At 38.1% G+C, this 24,771-nt stretch overlaps 1 protein-coding gene across 3 annotated transcripts in view; it reads left to right on the forward strand.

Moving 5' to 3' along the window:
* The window catches only part of KIF16B (kinesin family member 16B), a 137,191-nt gene that overhangs the window by 104,975 nt on the left and 7,445 nt on the right, over positions 1 to 24,771 (forward strand). For all 3 annotated transcript variants that reach the window (XM_084203166.1, XM_084203168.1, XM_084203167.1), the window contains exon 25: positions 15,084 to 15,167. In XM_084203166.1, coding sequence (XP_084059292.1) covers positions 15,084 to 15,167 — 84 coding nt within the window. The remainder of the gene's footprint in view (positions 1 to 15,083; positions 15,168 to 24,771) is intronic.

Here is a 24,771-nt window from a genome sequence, read left to right on the forward strand (position 1 = left end):
GTGAAAATGAAAATTATTTGCAACATTGATGTGCTTGGAAATAGCAAACGTCATGATGTGTATTCTGGCAGAATTATATGTAGAAAAGCATTTAGAAAATAGTTTTTGAAATATGAATCTAAATTAAGGACAGACCTTAATTTTTACTTTCTAGCCTGGGAATTTAGTAGGCTTGGTAATACATCTTTCCATAAGTATTGAAGGAAAAAAAAAGTTAATAAATTTTAGAACATGCATTTGTGTGTAAACCCTTTAATACTATTATACAAGCATGTGATTATAGCCTTTGGCTTCTTTCAGTACAAATTACAGTAATTATGATGTAGTTAATTTTAACATTCATATTCTTGTCACCCAGAACAGCCAGGAAATGCACACACAGGAAGCATATTTTGTCATATGCATATTTCCAGCTCCTGTTCCTAATTATATTATGTTCAGAGCAGTCTGCAAGCCTGCTGGTTTATATTTGTAGTGCTTCCATATCAACCCAAGTTTGCCACTACTTACAGATGGGATTTAACTGGTAGATCCTTAGAAGCTTCACCTGGCCTTTCTTTCTGTAGCATGAGACTGCTGAAGTTTTTAGAAGAAATTTTTAGCATATTTCTCAGTACATCTATCTACAAATGAACAGGAGAATTCATTCCAATAAGTAAAGTGTGAAAAACATCACTGCTAACCATATCATGTAGTTCAGTGAAAGCTTTAATGCAGGGAAATGTATTTATTCCAAATGGTCCCTCTGAATTCATAGTTGCTAACCAGAACTGGAGCCTCAGAGACAACAGCAAACCCTCCAGCATAATACACAATTCTCCATCTCTTTCTAGTTGGAAAATGAAATCAGTCTGTGATTTTCAGTGTGTGAAATTGTTGTAACAATTTCTTGTCACAGCACTGAATCTGAATGTGTAAGAGCCTTGTAAAAACCTATTTTGGGGATTAATTTGTGTTTGTTGTTGCTTTGGGTGCTAGATTCATGCAGCAAAATTTCCTTGGCTTGGTACATATGATTCTGCAGAGATACAGTTTCCCTTTATCTCTTCTCTTTTCCTTTCTTTCCTCCTGGGGTTGTTGATGAGACCTTTTTTGGTCTTTCCCTAGCAGCAGATGAAACTTGTGAGCATCCAAACAATTCTCTGAGCTTTATTGGTCTTCTGATAGATTCAGAATGAAACAAGTTTAATCAAATGCCAGGTTTCATTGATTGTGCTGTGCAAAAGTCTTGTACATCAGTAACATAGAAATTTTTAAAAAAGCATTTAGAGAGGTGTGAGTCCATCATCTCATAATTTTTGAACTATTTGACAGAATAATTCCTTTAATCATTTGATAATCTGATTTCCAAGGCGCTGCTCAATTACCTCCTGAATTTGTGTAATATCAAAATAGTCATGTTGTGTTATCAGTAAAACAGTTTTGCATGGATAACAGCTGTCTGTGAGAGAGGAATGCCTCTGAGAAGAATTCCTAGCCAATATAGCTGGAGGTTTAGGTGCTCACTGAGACTGAGCCACTTCTTAGCAGTTCCTGACCATCAGTTGACTTGGGGAATGCCTTGTGCTGCAACCTTGTGTCTGTTTTCCTGCTGCTTAGTGAAAGGCAGAGAGGAGGATTGGAGGTTTTGCTGTTTCTTCTTTTTTTCCATTACAACCTTCTTTCAGGAGACTTTTGGATATGTACTCCATTAATCATTAGGTGTTAGTGACAGTCTCACTGCCTTCCAAGGGTTTGTGAAGAACAGCTTGTTCTTGTTGGCTTTGTCAGGAATACACTGCTAGATTAAGTAGGTCTTTCAAGTAGAATCCTTTCATATCAGTTGATACAGTGACCCAGCTCAAACTCTAGTTTTTGTGAATATGGTTAATTTTGAACAAATAGCATAGAGAGTTACAAAAATTGTCAAGCTTTAACTGTACTGCCTGTTGTGTTTTTTTTCCTCACATATTTAGGTAGTATTACTGACAAAATGCACATGTGAAACTGTTTGCTAAACTTTATTCACTCTCTAATCTGGAGAATTATACCATGCCTCTCTTGTGCTTCATGAGGCAGCTTTTGAATAGGATATTTCAGTTTTTTCCTCTCTTTGGTACACCAGGTAAATGAACAAGGAAATACAAATTGCAGATTTTGCAGCACAGTAAGAATATTAGCTGTTTATTTAGGCATTGTATTCATCAAATGAGTGATTCATTATCTAAATGGGATTGGGATACAGGTGACTCTTATCTATTGTGATCTGCAATAAAGGAAAGCTTCTGAAAAATTTCCCCCTCTGTTTCTAGTAACAATTTTTATACATTTCAATATACATTTATGGCTTACAGTTTCTCTAGCTACACTGAGGAGTAAAAGAGCAGAAGTGCTGTGCTGAGCCTTGTGCTCCCTAACAAGGAGGGGCATGTTTGCCAGTGACACCAGTGTGACTCAGGAATGTGTGCTTGCAGCCTGGAAAGCCAACTGCATCCCAGGCTGCATCAAGAGGACTGTGGGCAGGAGGTGGACATGTGGGAGAGAGTCCAGAGGGAGGTTGGAAAGGTGCTCAGAGTGCTGGAGTGCCTGTCCTATGACGACAGACTGAGGGAGAGAAGACTCTGGGGAGACCTGAGGCACCTTCCAGTACCTAAAGGGGCTCCAAGAGAGCTGGAGAGGGACTTTTTACAAAGGCATGGAGTGACAGGACAGGGGGGAATGACTTAAAATTGACAAAGGGGAGGTTTAGGTTAGATCCTAGGAAGACATTAGTCCCTGTGAGGCTGGTGAGGCGCTGGCACAGGTTGCCTGGGGAAGCTGTGGCTGCATCATCCCCAGGAGTGTTCAAGGTCTGGTTGTGCAGGACTTGGAGTGTGACGGTGTTCACAGGGGTCCCAGGATGAGGGAAGAGATGAGAATGTTGACTCTGTGTTTCAGAAGGCTGATTTATTATTTTATGATATATATATATTAAAACTACACTGAAAGAATAGAAGGAAGGATTTCAGCAGAAGGCTGGCTAAGAATAGAAAAAGAATTAATAACAAAGGCTTGTGTCTGACCCAGACAGTCTGGACAGCTGGACTGTGATTGGCCATTAATTAGAAACAACCACATGAGACCAATCCCAGATCCACCTGCTGCATTCCACAGCAGCAGATAATCATTGTTTACATTTTGTTCCTGAGGCCTCTCAGCTTCTCAGGAGGAAAAATCCTAAGGAAAGGATTTTTCAGAAAATATCATAGCTACACTTGGAGCAACCTGGTTTAATGGAAGGCATCCTTCCCATGGTAGGGAGGTTGGAATGAGGTGGGCTTTAGGGTACTTCCCTACCCAAAACCAGTCTATGATTCTAAAACCAACCTTAAGGTTAGCATTTTTACAATCTACAAGAGGTATTTTTTGTTTAAAGGTCTTTTTTAAGTATTACTTTATCATGTTCCTACTAATGACCTTTCAGATTCAATGTGGTGAAAATAATACTGCATTTCTCAGTTAAAAATTACTTGGTTTTAGAAGAAAGGAAGAAAACAAATTTCTCTGGCATGTGCACCTGGTAGTACAGTTAATAAATATGTTTCTAAATGCCTTGTTTTGTATTCAAAGAGTGATCTTCCTGTAAAGCTCTCTTCACTGCTGTAATGTAAATATATTTTTTAAAAAGTGGAGGGGTCTTTTACTATCTGTCTCTGCAACACAATGTACTACAGAAAGCTTCATCTTACAGAAGAGAATTGTCAATCCCTCTAGAGAGCCTAAAGCAAGAAAGCCCAAGTCAAAAAATATATTAGACATGTCTGCATGACAAAAATCAATAAAATACAATCTCTTGTGGTTTAATATGAAAATAAACACAAAGGAGAAGTGGCTTTCAGGAAAAATATTGAGCTGTAGGTATAGAATTGAAGATGTCAAGAGAAGACTGAAAGCAGAGGATGTTGTCCAGTTTACTGTAGGACATATTTCAGAACCAAAGCCAGGAATAATAGTGTTGGAGGGTAAGCTGTCTGGCCATGTCTGAAAACCAAAATTCACTGTGAGAATGTTAGTGATGTGAGTGAGAGTGGGATGAAAAAGCACTCTTCTCATGGGTGCCAAACTTTGGGACATACTGTTAAATCATTTGATTAATTCATGGTTATCTATATTTAGTTAAAATGCTGTTAATAATAAAAGGAATTAAAGGTATGTTTTTGTTTAGCTAATTTCTTTTCTATTGAATTTATTTATTATTTTCTGTCATGCTTAACTGTAGGTACTACTGAGTATTAATGATGCTTTAATATTTGTGTTGTGCACTGCTGTCAGCAGTTCAGGTACTCTGAAGCTTTTTTTTAATACTCTCTATTTTCCAGGAAATTAAAAAAAAAAAAATTTAAAACCACTTCTGAACACTGCATGTTCTAGTCTTCTTATGTCCTCTATGGAAAAAAAAAATGAAACAGAGCTTTAGGTGTATTTTAAATCCTTAAATTACTCATTTTACATTCAACTCTAGCACCAATTTTATTTTTAAATCAGGGACTAAATAAGGAGACCTTTTCTTTTAAGTTCAGTTTTTTGATAATACCAGCAATGTAAAGTAATTGCAAATTAATGTATTGCAGGGTTTGATTTAAATAGGTAGAGTAGCATAATTTTCATTCTGATTGTACCTGAGGCTCATATGAGCTGTAACTCATTGTAGAGTTGCTGTAAAAAACAAGGAAAAAATAATGTGTTTTTTTAGCTTTCTCCTGTTTTCCTGGGTTACTAAAACTCATGTAGGTGGAGCAACATGGCTCTTACACAGACTCAGTGAAGCAGTGTTTATTGGGAAAAAACATTCTAGAAAGCATCTGACAGATGGGAATTATGAAATTACTGACATAATCTACACCCATATTCTTGCAATTGTAAAACACAACCCTGTTTTCTCCCCTGCCCTAAGTAATAATGTTGGTTCAGTATCATGATGGCTTTTTCATGAGTGTGTCTTTGAGATTTCCATGTCTGTGTGGGTCTTGCTTATGAAGCATTTAGCTTTAAGTGCTTAATCAAGAAATTTTATTAGACTTGGAAACAAATATCTATTATTACCCACCATCCTGACTCTCAAGAGCAGTACTAAATATGGTATTCCTTATGAAACTGATAGCAACAGTGGTCTTTCTGTACCCAGAGTTGCTTTTCTACCCTGCACATTCAAAATCCTTTGCCAAGCAAGCTCCTGAAAATAGATCTGTTAAGTTTATTACATTTATTTGGTTACCTGTCATTTTAGGCTTTACCTAGTGGCAACAGCAATAGTGGAAGGAAAATTTGCATGAAGCTTACAGCTAGTTTTTAAATCTGTAATAAAGCAACTAGTTCTAAAGTGTGTGAATAGACACAAGTGAAAATGAGTGTATAGTGTGTGATTATCAGTCACTCTGGCTGTTGTGGGGACTGAGTCATTCCTTTTAAGCTTCCCATTTGCGTGCCTGCACTGCCTTTTCTCTGGTTTTATCACTTTAAATGATGCAGAAGGCTATCTAACTGCTCCTTGTAATCAGTCCAGTTTGTTGAGAGGGTTAGCACTTTATGTCTGCTAACAAATCACACTTGAATGTTTGTTTGCAGGTGTATTTCTCTGTGACAGCTGTTCTTTAAGACCCTGAGATCTGCCATTAATTTTGAGTAGTCAGAAAGGCATCCATCTAGTCAGCAGTACAAATCATTACTGCTTCTTGATGAGTTTTCATTATTAACATTTCTCAAAGGCAAGGGTGACTAAAATTTATGGCATCAGACAGCCACATGAGATGGGGATGTGTCATAAATGCTGCCAGATGTCACAGAGATGAGTTCATGTACAACAAGCAAATCTTAGGGAGAGCTGTGAAAACTGCTGTGGTGAATCCCCTTCTCTGAGCCAGTTTCTGTTGCATAAATCTGATGGTATTGTGACTTCTCAGCGTGGAGTCCAAGTGGCACAATAGGCACTGTAGCATCAGCAGAGCTGGGGCAAGGTTGCTGAAGGGAGGGGGTGATGCATGGCCCAGCTTGTGTTATTGCAGGTACAGCCTTGACCTTGCTGAAAATCCCAGCAGGAATATAATGAATCAAATCCCAAATAGTTTTTGAAAGAAAAATAAACCTGACAGAGATCTCCAGAAAAAAACTTTATAGCCTTTTTGAGAAGTGGGGTTTGAGTCACACCTTTATAAAGATTGATTAATGTGTTGAATTTTGAAGACACAACCTCACAAAACCAGCAAATTTTGGTGTTTCTTTAAAGAACTAACCAAGACCTGAGACTGCATGAAGAAAGATTAATGTTTAGGTGGCAAAATCATGACCTAAGAGCATAGAGAGTAGGTATTAACTTGTCCATTTAATCTCTAGGTTGGCACATAGCTTTGTCTTAGCTGATGGTCTGCCATGCCATGCTGGTATTTTTTCCCCCAGAGACTTCTCTCTTGGGGCAAGGGATTGATGGACAAGGGAGCAAAATCCAGGTTGCAAAGACATAGTATGTTAGGAATTTTTTCATGCTTATTTTCCAAACTCATCTACAATTCAAATGTAATTGTTTTTATTTGGTTTTGACTGGTTTACCTGTAAGGCAGTTATATCCTTTGGTTGATGTGTGCTGCTTCTGCACTATCTTACTCTGTCTTTTTACAGCCTGTGTATGAAACTTAAAATATTTTCTTTGCCATTTGGGCCAATTTTTATCTGTCTCTCCTTCATTGGTAATCCTAAGAGCTATACAGGTATTGGTTTCTATTTAGAAAGATGCCCTGGCTAGATTAGCTTCTGATTTTTATAAAAGATTAAAATCCCCAAACTGCATAATTTAATAGAAATATGCAAAGTTTGCATCCTATTGCTCATTTTCATAGATATTCTGTATTTAAATATTATTGTACTGCTTATAAAGGACTGAACAAAAAAGTAATTTGTCAAATATTATATAGACTCTTGTTTATGGCTCTAATTTGGTATGCTATTATTCTGAGTGCTCTAGAATTGCTTTAAGAAAAATACTCCTGTAGTGCAAGGGTAATCTCTTTGGCTTCAGTTAATTTGATTTTTCTTGGTAGCAGGAGGCAAACTAACTGGATTTAAAATTACATTGATAAACCACAGCCTCCACATCTTACCACAGCTCCAAAACTGCAGATTAAGTCTAGGTCAGCTTGCTGGTTTAAAGGAGGAACATGGATATGAGAGCTCTCAAACAGTTTTGATAATTGCAGATGATTGTTTGATGGACAGGTAGGCATGATTCAAAGTGAGAAATCTTTGGTGTCTAATCCTATTTGGTCATTTTGCATCATCATATGGAGGTTTCAGGGTGGCTCAGAGGAGACTTTCTCTTTTTATGTTCCTGTCCCTCTTAAGTGGGACAGACAGAGTTGAAATGTTCTTTGGAGAAACAATTATGCCTGTCAAAAGATCTTGAAAGTTCAAAGAGAATTACCCAGAACTAAAGAGAGCAGAGCTATGAGAGCTTGTGTGTCCTGAGAAGATGCTCATTTATTGGTGAATACCAATTTATTGGGGGTTAGTCACAGCATCTTGACTTGCAACAGAACTGCATGTATTTATGGGAGGAGATTTGAGTGCTTGTGCTTCTTGGTACTAAGAGATAGATGGATGGATAGCTGTAGATACAGCTACAGATACAAATATGCATGGTGTTCCAGTGAGATAAGTAGGAAAAAAGCAAGGAATTGTAACCAGTCTAAGTAAAGTGGAGAAGTTGTCAAATTGCCTGCTTGGCAGGTTAACCCTAGGAAGGTCTCCAGTGCACTCTGATCTCAATGGGGTGTGAGCTGGAGGGAATAAAACAGACCTGGCTCACTGGGCTGCTGGCATTAGGGGCCAAGCAAAAAGCAATGTGCAAACTAGGAGTTGCCCCTGCCAGCCAGAAATAAGAAGGTTAAACCAGTTCTGTGGTTAGGTAGACCTTTGCCATGGAGCAAAAAGGATGGATAGCAGAAAGAAAAGAGTGTTCTCATGTATGTAGGGCAAAGCAGCTTCTTTGAAGAGAAGAAGCTGTGCTGTGAAGGGACTAGAAACCAAATTGTGGCATAAATTGTGTAGAGAAAATACCAGGGGGCAAAAACCACCAAAAAACCCAAACCCCAAAACTCTAGTAGGTTGCTACAATCTCTTGCATTTTTCAGAAGGGAAGTATTTACCAACTAATTTATTTAAGATTTTTCAGAGTAGACTTACCCAAGGAAGGAGGGATATGCTTATTCCCTTGTGTGTGAATGAGAGAAAACAACAGAGAGCTGTGAGCCTGGGAGCTGAGACACAGCAGGGATGGGCCTAAAGCAGCTCCTCAGCTCTCAGAAACACTTCAAAGAGCTTGGGAGCAGAGTTTGCTCCCCTCAAAGACAGTGGTTATTTGAGTTTTCTTCAGTTTAGGAGGTTAATTACCCTTGTTTGTTATAATAAATGGTGACTTTTGTTGCTACTGTTAAGCCTTCTCCAGGGAGTTCACTCCATTAGAAGAGTGATATGGGTACAGTTCAAATCCTTGGATATGCTGCCTCTTGAGAACATCAAATCCCTCTCCCCTTCTGGCAGATAGTAAGGGAGGATTGCAAATGGCCCCATGGAGTAAGGAAAAGTATTAGTTAGGTCATGCAGGAATGGAGGGAATCCTGGTGTTGGAACAGACACAAGCTGGGAAGTGGTGGAAGAACATGTTGGGAAGGATGGAAAAAGTAAAGAGAAAGTATTAGAAACGGAAGAGGAGAAGTAGGTGACAAGCTGAATATCCAAAAAATATTTCCCTGAATATTCCCTCTCCCTGATTAATTGATAATGGAAAATGTCTTTAATCCTTCTCTCCTCTGAGGGCATGACTTACCTGCAAACATACATGTTGGGAGAGCACTGAAGGGTTTACACAATGGAGGACTGTGCTACTATTTTGTTTAAAGGAGAATAACTTTAGAGGATTCTTTACTCAACTTTAAAGTTTGAGCTATATCAGCTGAAAATATGATTTAGGTGTTTTTAGATGTTATTTTATTGTTTTAATTTTAAGTGGATAGTATAGCAAATGATTTCTCTGTGATCTCCATTTGATTGTTTTCAGAATTTATAAAGCAGCCTTTAATCTGCCCAGTAAGTGTTAACTTTTTACCTTTGCCTACTGCTTTCTTATGAAATTGTGTAGAAAAGGTAATTTATTTCAGACAAAATATTAAAAAAATATAGAAATTAGGCTTGTGGTGGTTTTTGTTTGTTTTTTTCACCTTGACAAATCCTTAAATGCTTGGTGCAAGTTCCTAGTTAAAAATACAGCTCCTGTCTAGTTTCTTTAGACTCTGGGAGTCTTAGTACATATTGAGATATTGAGGCTTAAGTTACTTTATTTAAACTTCAAAAACTAAAAGTAGGAGTTTTTTCTTTCATTTCTTCCTGCAAAATCGAGTCAGGTGCAGCCACAGTGGCTGCAAAACCATGCCATGTTCTTCTCTTTGATTTTTCTCATCTGTGACAGAGATTTCTGGTACAAAGGATCAAAAGTCAGACTTACTCTTTGAAAAATGAGAAAATTCAGAGTTGTAAAAGTAACATGAGAACTAAAGATGACTGAGTTTTTAAATAGTTAGCATTTTCTTAATTTTCTTTTTTCCCCCTTTCACCCCATTTAAATGTATCAAAACATTGAAGTAAAAAGAGAATTTGAGATGAAAGGTTAAAGATGACTCAGACTCCATCAATGTCTGCCCTGTTTTTCTTCTTAAAAAAGTCTTTTACCTTATTGTAGGCACTAAAACATAGACTGTACCAGCCAAAAATAATGAGATGTTTCAATCCTGTAGATTTTTGTTTGATGTCAGAAAATGGAATTTTTCTAATGTTTAGGGAGCATAACACTTGGAACAATTTCATGTTTCAGAAGTGACAAGCCTACATGGCTGTATTATGTGGTGTTTTTGCTTTGGTCCACTAGGTGTTGAAATATCATCTGCAAAGTATTGTACAAGAGTTTTCATTAACATGTTCTGTTCTGCTGTACCATAAAACCCCTGAACTGAATTAAATCCAGCAGGCCTCCAAGCAGACATACTGTCAGTGAAGAGTCTCCAACAGATTATAATAGAAATTAAAGGACACCCTTCAAATGCTGATGACTATTTTTCATAAAGGTTCTGAAATGAGAGTGCACCCCATCCCAAGCAGAGCATTTCATGGTATTGGAGCCTTCATTCTCATTATCTTGGTTTCCAAAAGGCCAGTCTCCAAATTCACACCTCTCCCTGGGGCTCAGGAGTTGAACACTATGAAGTCTGGTTTCATTTTAAAAGGGTTTGCTTCCAAATAGGTGTTGTTAGGTATGTGCTGTTCCCAGAATCTTAAGGTCAGAGTTGAATGTAAGATAGAATAGGTGACAAAAAAAGGGTCACTTGCTGTTCTGCCATCTGCTCTTACCAGCATTAAATGCCTGCCAAAAACCAGTCTCCTGACTGGCATGTGGGAGAAAAGAGGAATCCATTCAGCTTTTTAAAGTTTACTAGAATAACATGTACTGAGTACAAAGCACCTTCTGCTTGAGGACTGAACCTAATACTGTCTAAATTTGATTGTGCTAACTCACAAATACTCCATTGTGGCAGGTAAGTATTGGTTCTTACAGGTAATATTGCTGAGACAACTTCTGTACAATAAAGAAATTCTTTACAATTCTTTACAATAAATAAAGGCCACATTTTATTTCAAGGTCCAGAAACAAAATGTGGCCTTTATTTATTGTAAAGAAATTAGGGAGTAAATTGCAAATTACTGTTTGCCTCTCTCTACAACTGCTACTGCCTAGCAACAGTTGCCAGGTAGGATAAACATCATTAACTGTGAAAAGTTTGATGTCTAAAAGACATTAGGAGTGCTGATATGCAGTCTTGAGGTCTCTGTGTACTATTTTAAAATATATGATCTGGCTTTGCCTTTTGGGTCTAAGCACAGTCCCAGCCTTGCCCATAGTGCAAGTATGCATGTGTGTGCACTCCTATGGATATAATGAAAGTTGGATTGCAGGGATGCAGTGATTAATTTTAGTAGGGAGATGCTTCTGCTGTCAGAATAAAAATTAGAAATCTTGCACGCTATATACAGAAGCTTCTCAGGAAATCATTCAAGCCCTCTCTTCCTATCAGGCTGGGGAATATGCCTCTTAATTTCCCCTGACAGAAAATACATCACCTCATCAGCAGCCTTAGAAAATGACAAAACATCCCTGCCAAAAAAGACTGTCTGCCAAATGCTTCCATTGCCACTGCAGGAAGTGGGACAGGGAGGGAGGAGTGTGCTTCAGAAATTCCATGGAAGGAGAATGATTTCCCTTACTGCCTGTCCAGTTCCACTGTTACTCCTTGCATTGTCACCAAACGTTCATCTCGTCCTCAAGGTGAGGCCCTTGAAGAATTCATTTGGGCCACAGGGTACACAAACATTTAATTCTGAAAGAATAATTTATACTCCTGAATCTGGATAGTGTCAAATTCCCTTAGAGTGTTTAAGCCAAGGCAAACATCTTGATGCAAAATCCATACCTGCAAGATCTCTTACATATTTCAGTTCCAGAACAAATGCTGCTCAGTCGCATACTGTACTGCGTGCATTAACCTGTAACAGTGACTATTTCCACTGAAGTTACTGTACAGTTTCATAAAGGTGCTGTTGCACCACTAATAGCAAAATTTGAAATATTTATTGAAATATTTGCTGCTGCACTTTGGCTTAAATGAACAAAGTATTGTAAATAAAACTCAAAATTCTATTGAACCTTGCTTTGCTGAATCTCACACAATTGTGTTCAGAGTTTGTATATCAAATAGTACATTAGGACAGAGGATTTTTGTAGACAGTTATTGTAACATTTGTCATTACTTCATTGTATTTATGTTGATGAGCTTCTTTTAATTCATTTTTTTAGGAACCAAAATTATGATGAGATAAGAATGTTTTATTGTCACTCTGTATATTTGTGGGGCTCTTGTACCAACATATTTTTCCGTGCATTAAAATAATAAGTCAGAATGTCAAAGATCAATGGGAGAGGTGTGTGTGTGTATATATATATATATATATATATATATATATATATATATATAAATAAGCACACTATCTCTGGTAAATATACTGATAGTGTATATTTATATAATATTACAATGGACTGGCTTCCTATTACACTGAAATTTCAGTCATATAGAGAACTGCATAATTCACTTTGCTGCATGGATGTGTCAATTTGTTATGTAGCAAAGATAATTTTCAAGGTGCAAAGTAGGTGGGAACTAGTGCTGTCATGTTTGCATTAAGTGTTTGGATAGCCTGAAACTCCAGCCTGCAGAGTTTTGAATGTCTCTTTCTCATTTTGGTGAGCATTAGATTGTGGGCATGTAGTGGAGTAGAACCTATTGAAATAACTGAGTTGCTGAAGGGATGATGAAGTTTGTGGGTGGACATTTGTTGTGTGATGGAAATGGTCTTTGTACTTTATTTGTGAGATAGCCATCTGCTAATCATTTGGCTAAAAGAGGAGCCAGGGGACCACTGGGAAAGTGTGGGACACAGCAATGTTCTAGCAGTTCTGAGGTTTGTGTAACTGGCCCCACAGAGATGCCATCTGCAGTAACTGATTAGTCCCTTATAACACACCTCTGCAGGATAAAAGCTCCTTCCAAGGGACATACATGTATAAATAAATATATTCTATACACATACTGGCAACGCTGGCATGTTACAAACATAATAACTTTATATATGTATGATAAGAATAGTTTGGCACATTGACATTCTGGTGACTTTTATTATGTACAAAGTATGCAGATCCCTATTTCTTGACCAGCAATAAACTCATGATTTTCATATTGGTACATGTTATAACTTTGAGCATTGCAGAGCAAAGTTTACTGGCTGAGACCTTTGTCTTGCATATTGAATTCATGATTATAGTAAGTGACTTTGATTGGTTTGGTTTCAGAGATATGTGCATGGTAGTGATTTGGGAGTTAAAAAATTTTAAAACAATGTGAGTAGCTCTTTCTGTTTAAAGTTGTTCAACAAAACACATTGGTTTTATGAAATACAACTGGTTTTCTCCTAAGATACACCCAGAAAGCTTAGGAAAACAGCTTGCTCATCCCAAAGTTATGTAGAATTAGTCCCCAAATTCTTGTTCATATGGAACTTAATTTAGATAAAGAAATCTTTCCTGATTTAAGACCTCACTTTGACTCCACAGAGTAGGTCTGAGGATGCTGTAGTGGTAGGTTCATTGTGCAAATTGGTTTTTAATAGACACTATTTTAAAATTCTATAACAAAAGTATTTATTAGCAAATAAATATAAAAAAACAATCTCCCTGTGGCCAGGAGAGGATTGTGGTGGTAGTTGTTTTACCTTGCTTGTTCCTGGTAGTGTCATGATGCAGTACTATTTATTTCTGCAGATGTGGGAGTTTGAAGTCCTGTTAGCATTTAGAATAATTTATAGGTGAAGAAGAGAGTAATGAAGTAAAAATAAGTCCCCAGGACATTATAATACAAAACTGTTTGGTTGTGTACTCTTTGTCCTGCCAACATGAAGAAGCAGGCACACTGAGAAGAATATGGTTGGAGAAGTTTGAGGAATATAATTGGGACATACTGGCAAGATTGATGGAGAGCAGACATCTCTTCCATGTCCTCTGGTGCCCCACATCTCTTTTATCATTTTAAGATGTCTAGACATTTCTTTAAAATTGTCGAAGTTGGAGTTGAACCAGAGAGTGGGAATAAATCATTTGTATTGCAGAATTCCTCTGTATTTTAAAGATGCTTACATTCAATGTTAATAATGGAGCTCCTCATTTAAATCAGGGTATGTCTGCTCCCTGTAACCAGCTGTAAATTCTCTACAGTCCTGTGTGTGCTGATAGACTAGAAAATGATGCATCTTTTTTACTGGTTCAATATCATCAAACAGCTTGGGGAATTAATGCAGGAGCCAATTTTACAGAGGGATTTCACCTGCAAAACAACTCCAGCAATTCCAATGGGAGGTTGCATTATTCTATCTCATCATGTGAGTGCTGGGAAAAAAATGGATTTGATTTACCTTCAAGTGCAAACACAATTTATGAGGAGAGGACCTGCTTTCTCCTGCATTGTTCCCAGCAGTGGCTGAGCAGACCAAGTTCAGTGGTACTTGTTACCAGCTCTTGAGTCTTTTGTGTGTTTTGCAGACATAGCTGGCTTTAATTAGTTCAAGCATTGTATTTATTGGTATACAAAAAGGGGAGGCAGTTTCCTCCCTTCTTCTCTCTCTCTCTTTCTCTCTCTCCCTGCCTTCCCCTTCCCCCATAGGATGGAAAAAGAAATGAGGAGATAGCTTTGAACACCTCTCTGGAAGAACTAAAAGTAGAGATCTGAATAAATGTTTTTAGCAGCTGTGCTATTGCCTTTTTCTCATTTTCAGTGTGATAAAGCAGGATTTTGTCTGCATGTGTGAATTCTCTTCAGAGGTTGAAGCTGTCAGCTCCCAGCATGGACACACGTTTGAATGGCATTGAGCTGCAGCTGAGTTACAAGAAGTGTTAGTCCAGGGCACAACAAAAGCTTCAGGTCAGGTGTTAGCTGTAGTCCAGCAATGCATCTCCCAGAGCATGACTTCAGTGATAGTTCTTAGATCCAAATATCCTACAATATATGTAAAACCAAACAAATTTCACTACCATACAGTTGGAGACCACAGATTTTAAGAGACTAAATGCCTTTTAAGATTGACTTTCCTGCAGAAATTGTTCTTACTTCCTATATGATACTATCACATCACATCTGGACTGTGAATTTTTAATATTTCTGTGGGCAAACAGTGGTGGTCCAATTCCTAAATTTTCTTTCAGTCACTCTCTGATAACAAAATGCATCTTTATCTTAGCAATACTACAGAGCAGATCACAATAACCTCAGGAGAAATGTAGAATGTGATATTTACTAATAGCAGATAGTGTAGCTCATGAATATTTAGCAGTTTCTTCTTCTTCCTAGTTGCTTTTTAGTTTAAACAGAATTTTCTCATTTGAGCTTGTCACTTCTGATGCTGATTCATCCTTTAATGTCTTCCAGGTTGCCACTTTAGAATTCCCTCCAAAGAAGCTCTTTGGGAACAAGGATGAGCGAGTGATTGCAGAACGAAGGTGTCACTTAGAGGTAATTCCAACTTTTTACAGGCTTCTGCTCTGTGTTTGGGAGGAGTACTCCCCTGCTGGACCAACAGAAGCCATTCCCACATGATTAACATTAAATAGCCTGTTTGTAAAGTATCAAGTTACTTGCTGCCTTCTTTAACACAGGAGGTGGCAGCAGTACATTGGAAAGTAAGGAAACATCTCTTAAAAAATAAATTACTCCTGATCTAGAAAAAAAAACCCCAACTCTTAGAGATGTTCATAGGAGATAGATTTATTTAAGGGGGAAAGGTGGTGGGTGAGGTAAGTGTTCACTGTAGACAGCTGGTCTCTGTGCAAGACAAGATTAAAAAAAATACTGCTATTTTAAATGCAATCTGTTAGTTGGAGATTTACCATTTTATCATAGTATATCCAAATATCTCATGACAGAACTAAAGCAATATTTAGGCATCTTTAGTTAACCCAGCTTTGTGTATTCTTTTTCTTTCAATTAATTTTAAAAATTAATTTTATTGTGGACAAGGTTATTGAGTTTGAGGGTTTGAGTTATTTTGGTAATTTTACAGTGCTGTGTAGATAGCATAATTTTGAACTCCTGTCACACATTAGGTCTTTATATTTCTATGTTAATGCATGTTTTACTGCAGCCCAGGGGCAAGAGGTGGAGTTTTGGGAAAGAAGAGGCATGATCAAAGACTGAGCTGTACACCCTGCAACTATATTGCAGAAACATGGGGATTACTTATCATGCAAGTCATTAAGAATTATATTCTTTGTAGAGCTAAAATAGCATTAGGTAGAGCTTTAGAGAAATTAATATAAAAGTAGATTGCTTACAACTGGAATCTTTTCTTAGGTGATTTGAATTTTTTCTACATACTTCACCTGTTCTTTGATTTACCAACAAAACATCCTCCCCCTGACTTCTGATGTCAGGCTGTCTTACATAAAGCACAAAATGAATTTTTGTTTTCTTTCACATCCTTGATAGATAGCATAAAGGCATGCCCCTATTTCAGTCTAGTAATCAATTTGCATTTTTTTTACCAGTAAAAAATTAGTCTCTTAATCTTTCTGACCTTTCATTGGTCTAGTAACAGATTTTATTGTACTGATTTTAATGTTAAAACTGCTGTGTACAGCAATGCTTTGATCATAGCCATTTAGTGCTAACAGCTTTACTTTCGTATTTGTGGGGTTCCCCAGACAAAGGAAAGAATGATGAATCTGACTCCATGTTCTCAGAAGGCTAATTTATTATTTTATAATACTATATTATATTAAAGAATACTATACTAAACTGTACTAAAGAATACAGAAAGGATACTTACAGGAGGCTAAAAAGATAATAATGAAACTCGTGACTCTCTCCAGAGTCCCAACACAGCTTGGCCCTGATTGGCCAATGAGTGAAAACAACTCACAGCAGAATGCAATGGAACAATCACCTGTGGGTGAACAATCCCAAACACATTCCAAAGGAACAAAACACAGGAGAAGCAAATCAGATAATATTGTTTTCCTTTTTCTCTGAGGCTTCTCAGCTTCCCAGGAGAGGAATCCTGGGCAAGGGGATTTTTCCAGAAAATATGACTGTGGCGCTTTACAGCCAGGTTTTAATTTAAAATTATATTGTATCTATTTTAACTAAGTTAGGTCATTAAAACTTTATTACCTATATATTTTGCAAACATAATAATATATGGCAACTGTTCACATGGATATGTTTTGCTGTGTGCACCTTGGCTCTTGCACTAAGTAGTCACAGTGGTGAGGAACTGAAGGTCCCTGTGATAAGGGCAAGTCAGATAAAGAGGATGATGAGCCAAGCCAATGTTACTGTCCTTGCCAAGAGGAGTTCAATGCAACAAGCTGATCAAAACCTCCTGATGTCTAGATCTCTAATCACAGTGTTTTCTTTTCACTACATATTTTGCAGTGGTTTGCTCTGGTTTTGCCCATAGCCAGAGAGCTGACACAGCTGCAGCCTCCTTGGTGAAAAGTGAGAGAAACCACCTAAGCAGTGATGGTGTCCAAAGTCATGTAATGCTTTGAAGGCTCAAAGAATGCCTTGAGTTGTGCTGTGAAAGTGGCAGATGGCCCAGGCACCAGTTCTGGCTGTTCATGCCTTGTGGGCACTGTGAGCCTCGAGTGTGCATCGGGCTGTAATTGGAGAGTGGTAAATGGAGGGGTGAGGGACTTGGATCCTTGCCTTTTGGGAATTTGAGCAGGTGGAAGGTGAGAGTGTCACACCTTGGGATCAAGTAGAATCATGGCTTGTATTCAGTTGACTTTCACACCTGATCCTGTTCCTTGATTTGCTGAAAACCCTTTGCAATCTCTTTCCAGCTTCCCAGCTGATATGTTGGTATAGCTGTAAGAGGGTATAAAAGCTTGTTTGGTTGTTCCACTTGCTTAGTCAAAGAGCTAATGGCTAATTCAGCATTTTTAGAAAAAGCAAAGTACAGCTAGCAGACTAATTTTATTGACTAAAAATAAATGACAGCCTGAAATACCAGTCCAGTAAGTGCTCTGAACAAATATTCTCTAAGATTATTAGTGGGACGGTCATCCTAGTGGTAGTGATAAAGAAATTGCTCTGCTCTTCTTTACACATTTTTTACATTATGTATTCATGCATCTTAAATAGGCTGGAACTCCATATCATTTTTTCTGAACTTCTTTCATTGAAATAGCTTTGGGTAGTTCAGTGCTTCCCACAGGTCATCTCTCAGCAACTGCAATTCCTTGTGCCTAATTAGATTTGTCCCTTTGCAAGACAGTTTAGGAAGAATTTAGTTTTTCCTACCTATCATCTCTAGGATTCTTGCCACAATAGAGGTACTGAGAAGAGCAGTGGGTTTTTGGTACCTTTGCAGACAATCAGTGGGATTGGCTGTTGTGGAGTTTGCTTTGTTTGAAGATGGAGATGTAGTGCTACCTTATTTCAGCCTGGGTTTAGAAGTGGGCCTATTTATCATAATGGAGGTGAAATTACTTGGAGTAAAAGAATCCAGAGAGCCCCAAATTTATAAGGATTATGATTTTTAAATCACAGTAAGTTCAAGGTTTGTGTATAACATTAAGTTGTTTTATTTATCCTAGCTGGTACAAATGCTAACTAACTGAAAGCCTCACATTACCTTGTTTGTAGGAAAGCACATTTCATGAAGTATTTTTGTGTGAGATAAACCTGAGAACTCGACTTTGATCTCCAGCATGATATGTAGTTGCACTGTAAACACTTTTGCTTTGGTGTTTGTTGGTATAATATCAAGTCTTTTGAACTGACTTTATCACAGAGCTTTGGAAAATAATGTGCAAGTTTTTACCTATACATCTTAAGAGAAAACATCTAAATTGTATTTAAAATTATCTACCCAAAATACCCTATTGCAATCTAATAATTTAGCTTTTCATCAGGGACCTATTACAGAGCACAACTCTAAATTTATTGTTTTGCAGTTTAAAGACTGTAATTTCACTTCAGAGCCAATCTTGCTTGTTTAAATCTGCCTTAAGTGACACAACCAAGAATTCTTCTAAGTAAAGTTAATGAACAGAAGTTATTGTGTATCTATCCTTTCTTGCAAACAGAAATCAGTAGATAGGAGTATAGGATCCTTTTTTAAAGTGAATTCAGATGATGTATATTCATTTTTTCATTTTTTTTTTTAAGGAAAAGCTTTGTAAAGGAAGTACTTGCCACAAGAAATACTTGAGTTGGTGAATGTATCTATTCCTATTTTAACTGCAAAGTATCTTTAATTCTTTGGTGAGTTGCTAGGTCTGTGGATGATGCTAAAAAGAAATTTTCTTGAAATCCCAGCTTCTATGGGATACTGTGTTTCTGTATCATACCATTCCCCTGACTATTCTTTTTTTCTCCTTCTCTTAGACTCATGCTTTGCTGTAGTAATGAAGATTATTTTTAGGCCTGTTTTCCCATTGTGCAGCCAGAGAAACTGGGCAGAAGTCTAAGCTGACATAGCAGATTGAACTGTGTTTTTTGACCCCTTGGTCAGAAGCCTTGCATTCATGGACTTTCTTTCTTACCCTTGCTGTTACCAGTGTGTTCACCAAAAAGCAACTTTTATGCCAACAAAATCTGAACAGGTTGTTGCTTAAAGGAAAACAAAACCTCTCCCAAGTCTCAGACTGTCTCCTTGTCTCTGTTCCCTGTTTCCTCTTCCTTGCTCTCAGGGCTGCATTTCCCCAGGCTGGTCTGCAGACAGCAAAGGGAGAAACAAGCAAAATCTCTGGTGGGGTTTTAGTGATCAAAAAAGGTTAGTGTGGTGCTGGTGCCACCAAGTTTGTGGCTTCCATCCTCAGACTGGCCATTCCATAAAGAGTTGGACTTGATCCTTGTGGATCACTTCCAATTCAGAATATCCTGTGATCTAAAAATAAAGCTCAGCAGTCAGTAGGAATCATGTATTGTCTTTTGCTGCCCTTACAGAGCTCAGGGAGTAAAAGTCAGCCTGTTAACAGTATGGTAATGTGAGCCTGTGTTGAGCTCTGTAGAAGCATATACATCTTCCTGGCATTGCTTCTGCTCTTCTTTTTTCTTGGCACTTTGAACCTCTTTAAAAGATAGACATGCTCAATTTATTTAAAATTAATAATATAATTGTCCCCCTCACTTCCTGATGTCTGCCAGTAAGGATTTCAATGATAGGTGTTAATGCAGGAGGCAGAAATAAATCTTGAATGAGCTGCATAATTCAATTTTGCTGTCCAATCTGTAAAACTGTCTGGGGAAAGTATTGTAGACACTGAACTGGCTGAAATATTGCTGTTACCTTCAGCCAAAATTAACCTTCCAGAATTAGATTAACTTAGAAGTCAAATCCTTTGTTTAGTTTTTAGTTTGTATTTTCACTTGAGTTCCTTTGGAGGTGATGATTTCTGGGTTTTTTTTTTTTTTTTAATAAGGCTCTAAATTTAGCCCTGTCATGTTTCCCCTTTAAAAGTAACATTATGCTGACATGGCTCCAGGAGTCTGGTTCTTAACAAAAAGGTGAAATAATGGAAATAGCACCTTTTTCTTGAACTTGGATTGATTCTTGTTATTTAAGCGTCTTATTAGTTTTTAAATTAATACCTTGGTGGAAGCCAGCAATAGAAACGTCTGAGAAGGAAAAAACCCTCAAAATATTTGTCAACAAATTTGAACAAACAAAATGTTTGAATCTGCCTCAGACATTGAGGTTTTCCTTGAAGTCATGAGGACAGAAACATTTTACTGTGATTTTAGATTATTTATCACCTGAATATTCAGTATGAATTTGATTAGTGCTCTCCACAAGTCTTTGCTTCACTTTCCCATTCCTAAATATATTTAACTGAGAGAACCTGTGCTAGCTATAGGTGAATTGATGTCTGTATTGCAAAAATCCTATCAGGTGGGGTTAGAATTACCATTTCTGTTTGATTTTTTTTTTCCTGAATGACACTAGTCAGCTACTGTATATAGGTTTGTTGAAAGTGATTACTAAAAGGAAATTATTAGACACAGGCATCAGCTTACAACATCCCTAATGTCAAAGCTTTCTAAAAGGAGCTTTATGCAGCTGCTCACCAGCCTGGCTCTTAAAGAATGAATGTTTGCCTCTGACAGTGTGGTGGTAATTACTGTTCTTAGCAGAATTGAGGTAAGATGGCCTTCAGAACACATTCAGAATCCAACTTGATACTTATTGGAAAATAAAAGGAAACTCTTCTCTTTTTTCACAGATGTGGATGCACACCAGCAGCACTGCTGCTGCAAAAGCAAACCACTGTAATGTTGGTGTTTGATATCCTAGAGAGGATTGTTTCATACCCATAGTCTGAGCTACAGAGTGCAATATTTTGGAGTGATGGCTTTAATTTCCCACTAGAGGAATAGGGATGCAGTGGGATCAGGGAAGGAAAGAACACAGATGCATCCATAAAGACAAGAGGAGGGCGTGTGTGGCTGGGCCTTATTGTGAATATCAGTTACATGAAATCCATGTCATAGATAATTTTCTAATTTAGGTGTAGTCAGTCTGCACCAGGTGCCTTTCATATCCTCTAGTAACCACTGCAAAATTTAAGAACAAAAATAACTGCTTTTCAGCAACAGCACTGAAGTCTTGCTGGCAGACAGACTTTGCACTTAACCATCTGAGAGCAAGTTCACATGTCAGGTTCCCATCTGTCACCAGAGCATTAGGGCAGCCCAAGGCACATGGCTTTTCTGGTTTTCAAGCTTCAACCCTCAAAAAGGAATTGCAGAAGTTCTCAGCAGCAAAACATTTAACCTTTTTTTTGGGTGGCTCTGCTTCTTGTGTGAGACACTGTTGGGTTCAAAAAATGAATAAATAAAATTAATTTTACATATTGGTTACAGTCACTAGATACAAAGAAGCAGAGCTTTGCATAGGTCAGCTGTTGATCCCATACCAATAAAATGTTACTCTGATTAAATACTGTAGACCTTCAGCTAGGCCACAACAATGCAAGACATTATTCTTGTAATCAAAACACATGATAAAGATGGTAATTTAGAAGGAACAATAGGTGAGGTTATTTTTTGGATGAGTTAATTTTTAGCTCTGGTTTGACAGGCTACTGAATGCAAAAGGAATGGAAAGTGTGGTCTCATTTGCTCAAACTCTGGGCCTCATTCAAAATCAGGTCTGAAGCCTTGCTCTGCAGAGTTTACTAGAGGTAACTTGGCATAATATACATATCCCTTTAGAAGAATTTTGGTGTTTCTTTCTTTAGGTGTATAGCTTCAGGTCCCTACCTCAAAAATTATCTTTTGTGATCAAATATTTATCTCCATTACAACCAAATAATTAAATGGGATTTGCCACTTAAAGGCCTTTTTATTTTTCCCTTTCCTTTTTAGATATTTCAGAGTATCAGAAAACAAGGAGGTATGTTTATCATGATTTAGTAAGTTTGGAAAGTGGGGCAGCATATAGTTTGAGCTCCAATTTAGCTCCACATCCTAATATGTTTTCTGTCAGGATGGACTAAATTTCTCAATATTCTCCAGCAAACCAAGTTTTGAAGTTGTGTACCTTCATCACAATCTCCATTAATGGCTCTGCACATACAGATGGGGGCAGATGAATAAAAGGAGTGGTCAGCCAAGGACACTGGGTTGAATTTGGGTACTACCCCTTTCCAAAGCAAGAGTATCAGTCATCCTCCAGCATGGGATTTCACCAGAGGCAGCAGAGGGTGATGCATGTCAAGTTGTTTGGTAGTTGTTTGCCAAGCCCACTCCCAGCAGATGACACAGTGTCACACACTGCTGGCCCGGGGATGCATGCTAAATTCAGTCCTGTTGTTCTGTCTAAATAAATTTTGACAGGACTTGTTCTGACTTGTGCTCTGGAGAAGAGATTGGTTTCCTTCACTAGTCAGGTCTGTTTTGATCCTTTTCAGAATGGTCATTCACTTTCCAAAGAAGACTCACGCTGATAGACCACCTGTAAATCACAGCCCTTGCTGCCTTTTTATTTGCTTCCCTGCCAGCCTACAATTCAGTTTTCATTAGAGCTGCCTAAAGCCAATAAATGCAAGCTTTTACCATGCAGACCTTGTGAGAAATAAGAAGTCCTGTGGATTTTAAACAAATTATAGGCAGAATAAGATTGTAATTTGGGATGTAGACTGACTTAAGAAGTTGATTCAATTGATGTGGCATAATAGTAATTCAGCATAATGTGCTCATGCCATTAGACTTGCACAGAAAAGTGCTCCAAACAGCTATAATGAATAGTTTGGGTTTTGAAAACCCAGGAGAGCAGTTTCACCTGGAATCATAACTGGCATCTCTCAGAATGCTTGCACATTAAGAAAATTCAAAAAGGTATATGGATTTGAGTAAATTTCAGTACCACCTTGGGTAAAATTAAATTTTAGTGTCACTCAAGCACTTCTGGAGGTGTAGAGGTAAAATCTGCTTCACCTGTACAGCTCTGGAGGAAACTAACTCTGATTCAAGGAATCTGCATTATGCTGTGCATGAAAAACATAGAGAGACTCTCCCAAGAGGCTAAAAATCTAAGTGCCAGTAATTTTTAGTGCAATTTAGCTGCTTAAAGAACCTTGATTCTTACCTGCTTAGTTCCAAAGTCATTTAGGTACCTTTAAATATGCCCAAAGGAGTGTTGTATGGAGGGTGCCTGTTGAATTTGCCCCAAGGCAGCTCAAAACTCCTAACTTTCTGAGCTGAGGGAAAAAAATGAAAAGAGAACCCAAAAAGGGAAGGAAAACCATTGCTTAAACAAGGACCAGATAACCTACAAAGGAAATACCGTGTGGCAAAACAAGCTGGAAGCTGCCTGAGAGTGCCAGTTTTAAAAGCATCCATGATAATGACCCCTCCACACACAAGGTTCTCATTTTGGTAGTCTTATGATAGTAGCAATATCAAGGGACACAGATAGACATGGAATACAATAACATTATGGATTACCCCAGGACATTCCACTCCTTATCCCATATCATCTGATTAATGCCCAAATTAATACATTTCAGCTGTACATATCTACACACAGAATATATCTATTCATATCTGCATAAAACTATGTACAAATACAACTTCAGTGGTCACTGACCATCCCCCCAGATATGGACAGAGTTCATTTGGGCCATGACTGATATGACTGGACAAGTCCATGGTAATTAAAATATGCAGTGGCAGTGACATTCAGCAGCCAGTGGTACATTCCAACCTTACAGGCTGTTCTCACCCATAGTCAAATCCCCCTGAGGTGCACAACATGTTTTCCCCATCCCTCTGCTTAACCCACCAAGTGTAACCAGGTCCTTGAGCAAAAACAATCCCATGGGTAGGATTGCCTTTGCTCAGGGCAGAATGAATCCAAACAGTCTTTCCTAATATTATTATTTCATATGTACAGCAGGGACTTTGTCTGTCTGCTGCACACAGGGGTTTGGATTGGGCAGGGCCAGCTCAGGTAGTGGAATGTCTGCTGTTAACTAACCATGTAGCCTTTGCTAAATGCAGATCCCACTGCTTGATAGTCCCATCCTTTGCTCTCAGTGTTGTTTTTAATAGTCAATTGCATCACTCAACTTCAGCTGCAGCTGGACCATGATAAGGAATGTGGTAGGCCCATTCAGTACCATGTTCCCTAGCCCAGGTTTATAAGGCTGTTCTTGAAATGAGTCCTTTTGTCTGACTCAATTCTCCTAGGGGTACCATAAAACCAAACAGGACTTGTTTTTCAAGGCCCAGGATGGTGTTCTGGGCAGTGGGGTGAGGCATGGAGTACATCTCCAGCCATCCAGGAGTTGTGTTTACCATTGTGAGCATTTAGTGCTGTGCTTGGCAGGTTTGCAGCAGTGGGATGTAATCAGTCTTCCAGGCCTCCCCATACTTATGTTTGGACCACTGCCCCTCACACCACAGGGACTTCACCCTCTTGGCCTGTTTGATTGCATCACACATCTCACAATCATGGATAACCTGAGCATGTGTAGTTAAGTCCACTCACAGGGTGAGTACCATTTTTACAAGTTTAGCAAATTAGCATAATTGATAAAAATCACCAATTAGGAGCACAAGTGGTGATGCAATTCCCCCCTGTTAAAGCCCCTTCTAAATCCTCCTC

The sequence above is a fragment of the Fringilla coelebs genome (assembly GCF_963513975.1).
Source record: "Fringilla coelebs genome assembly, chromosome: 3".
NCBI lineage: Eukaryota > Metazoa > Chordata > Aves > Passeriformes > Fringillidae > Fringilla > Fringilla coelebs.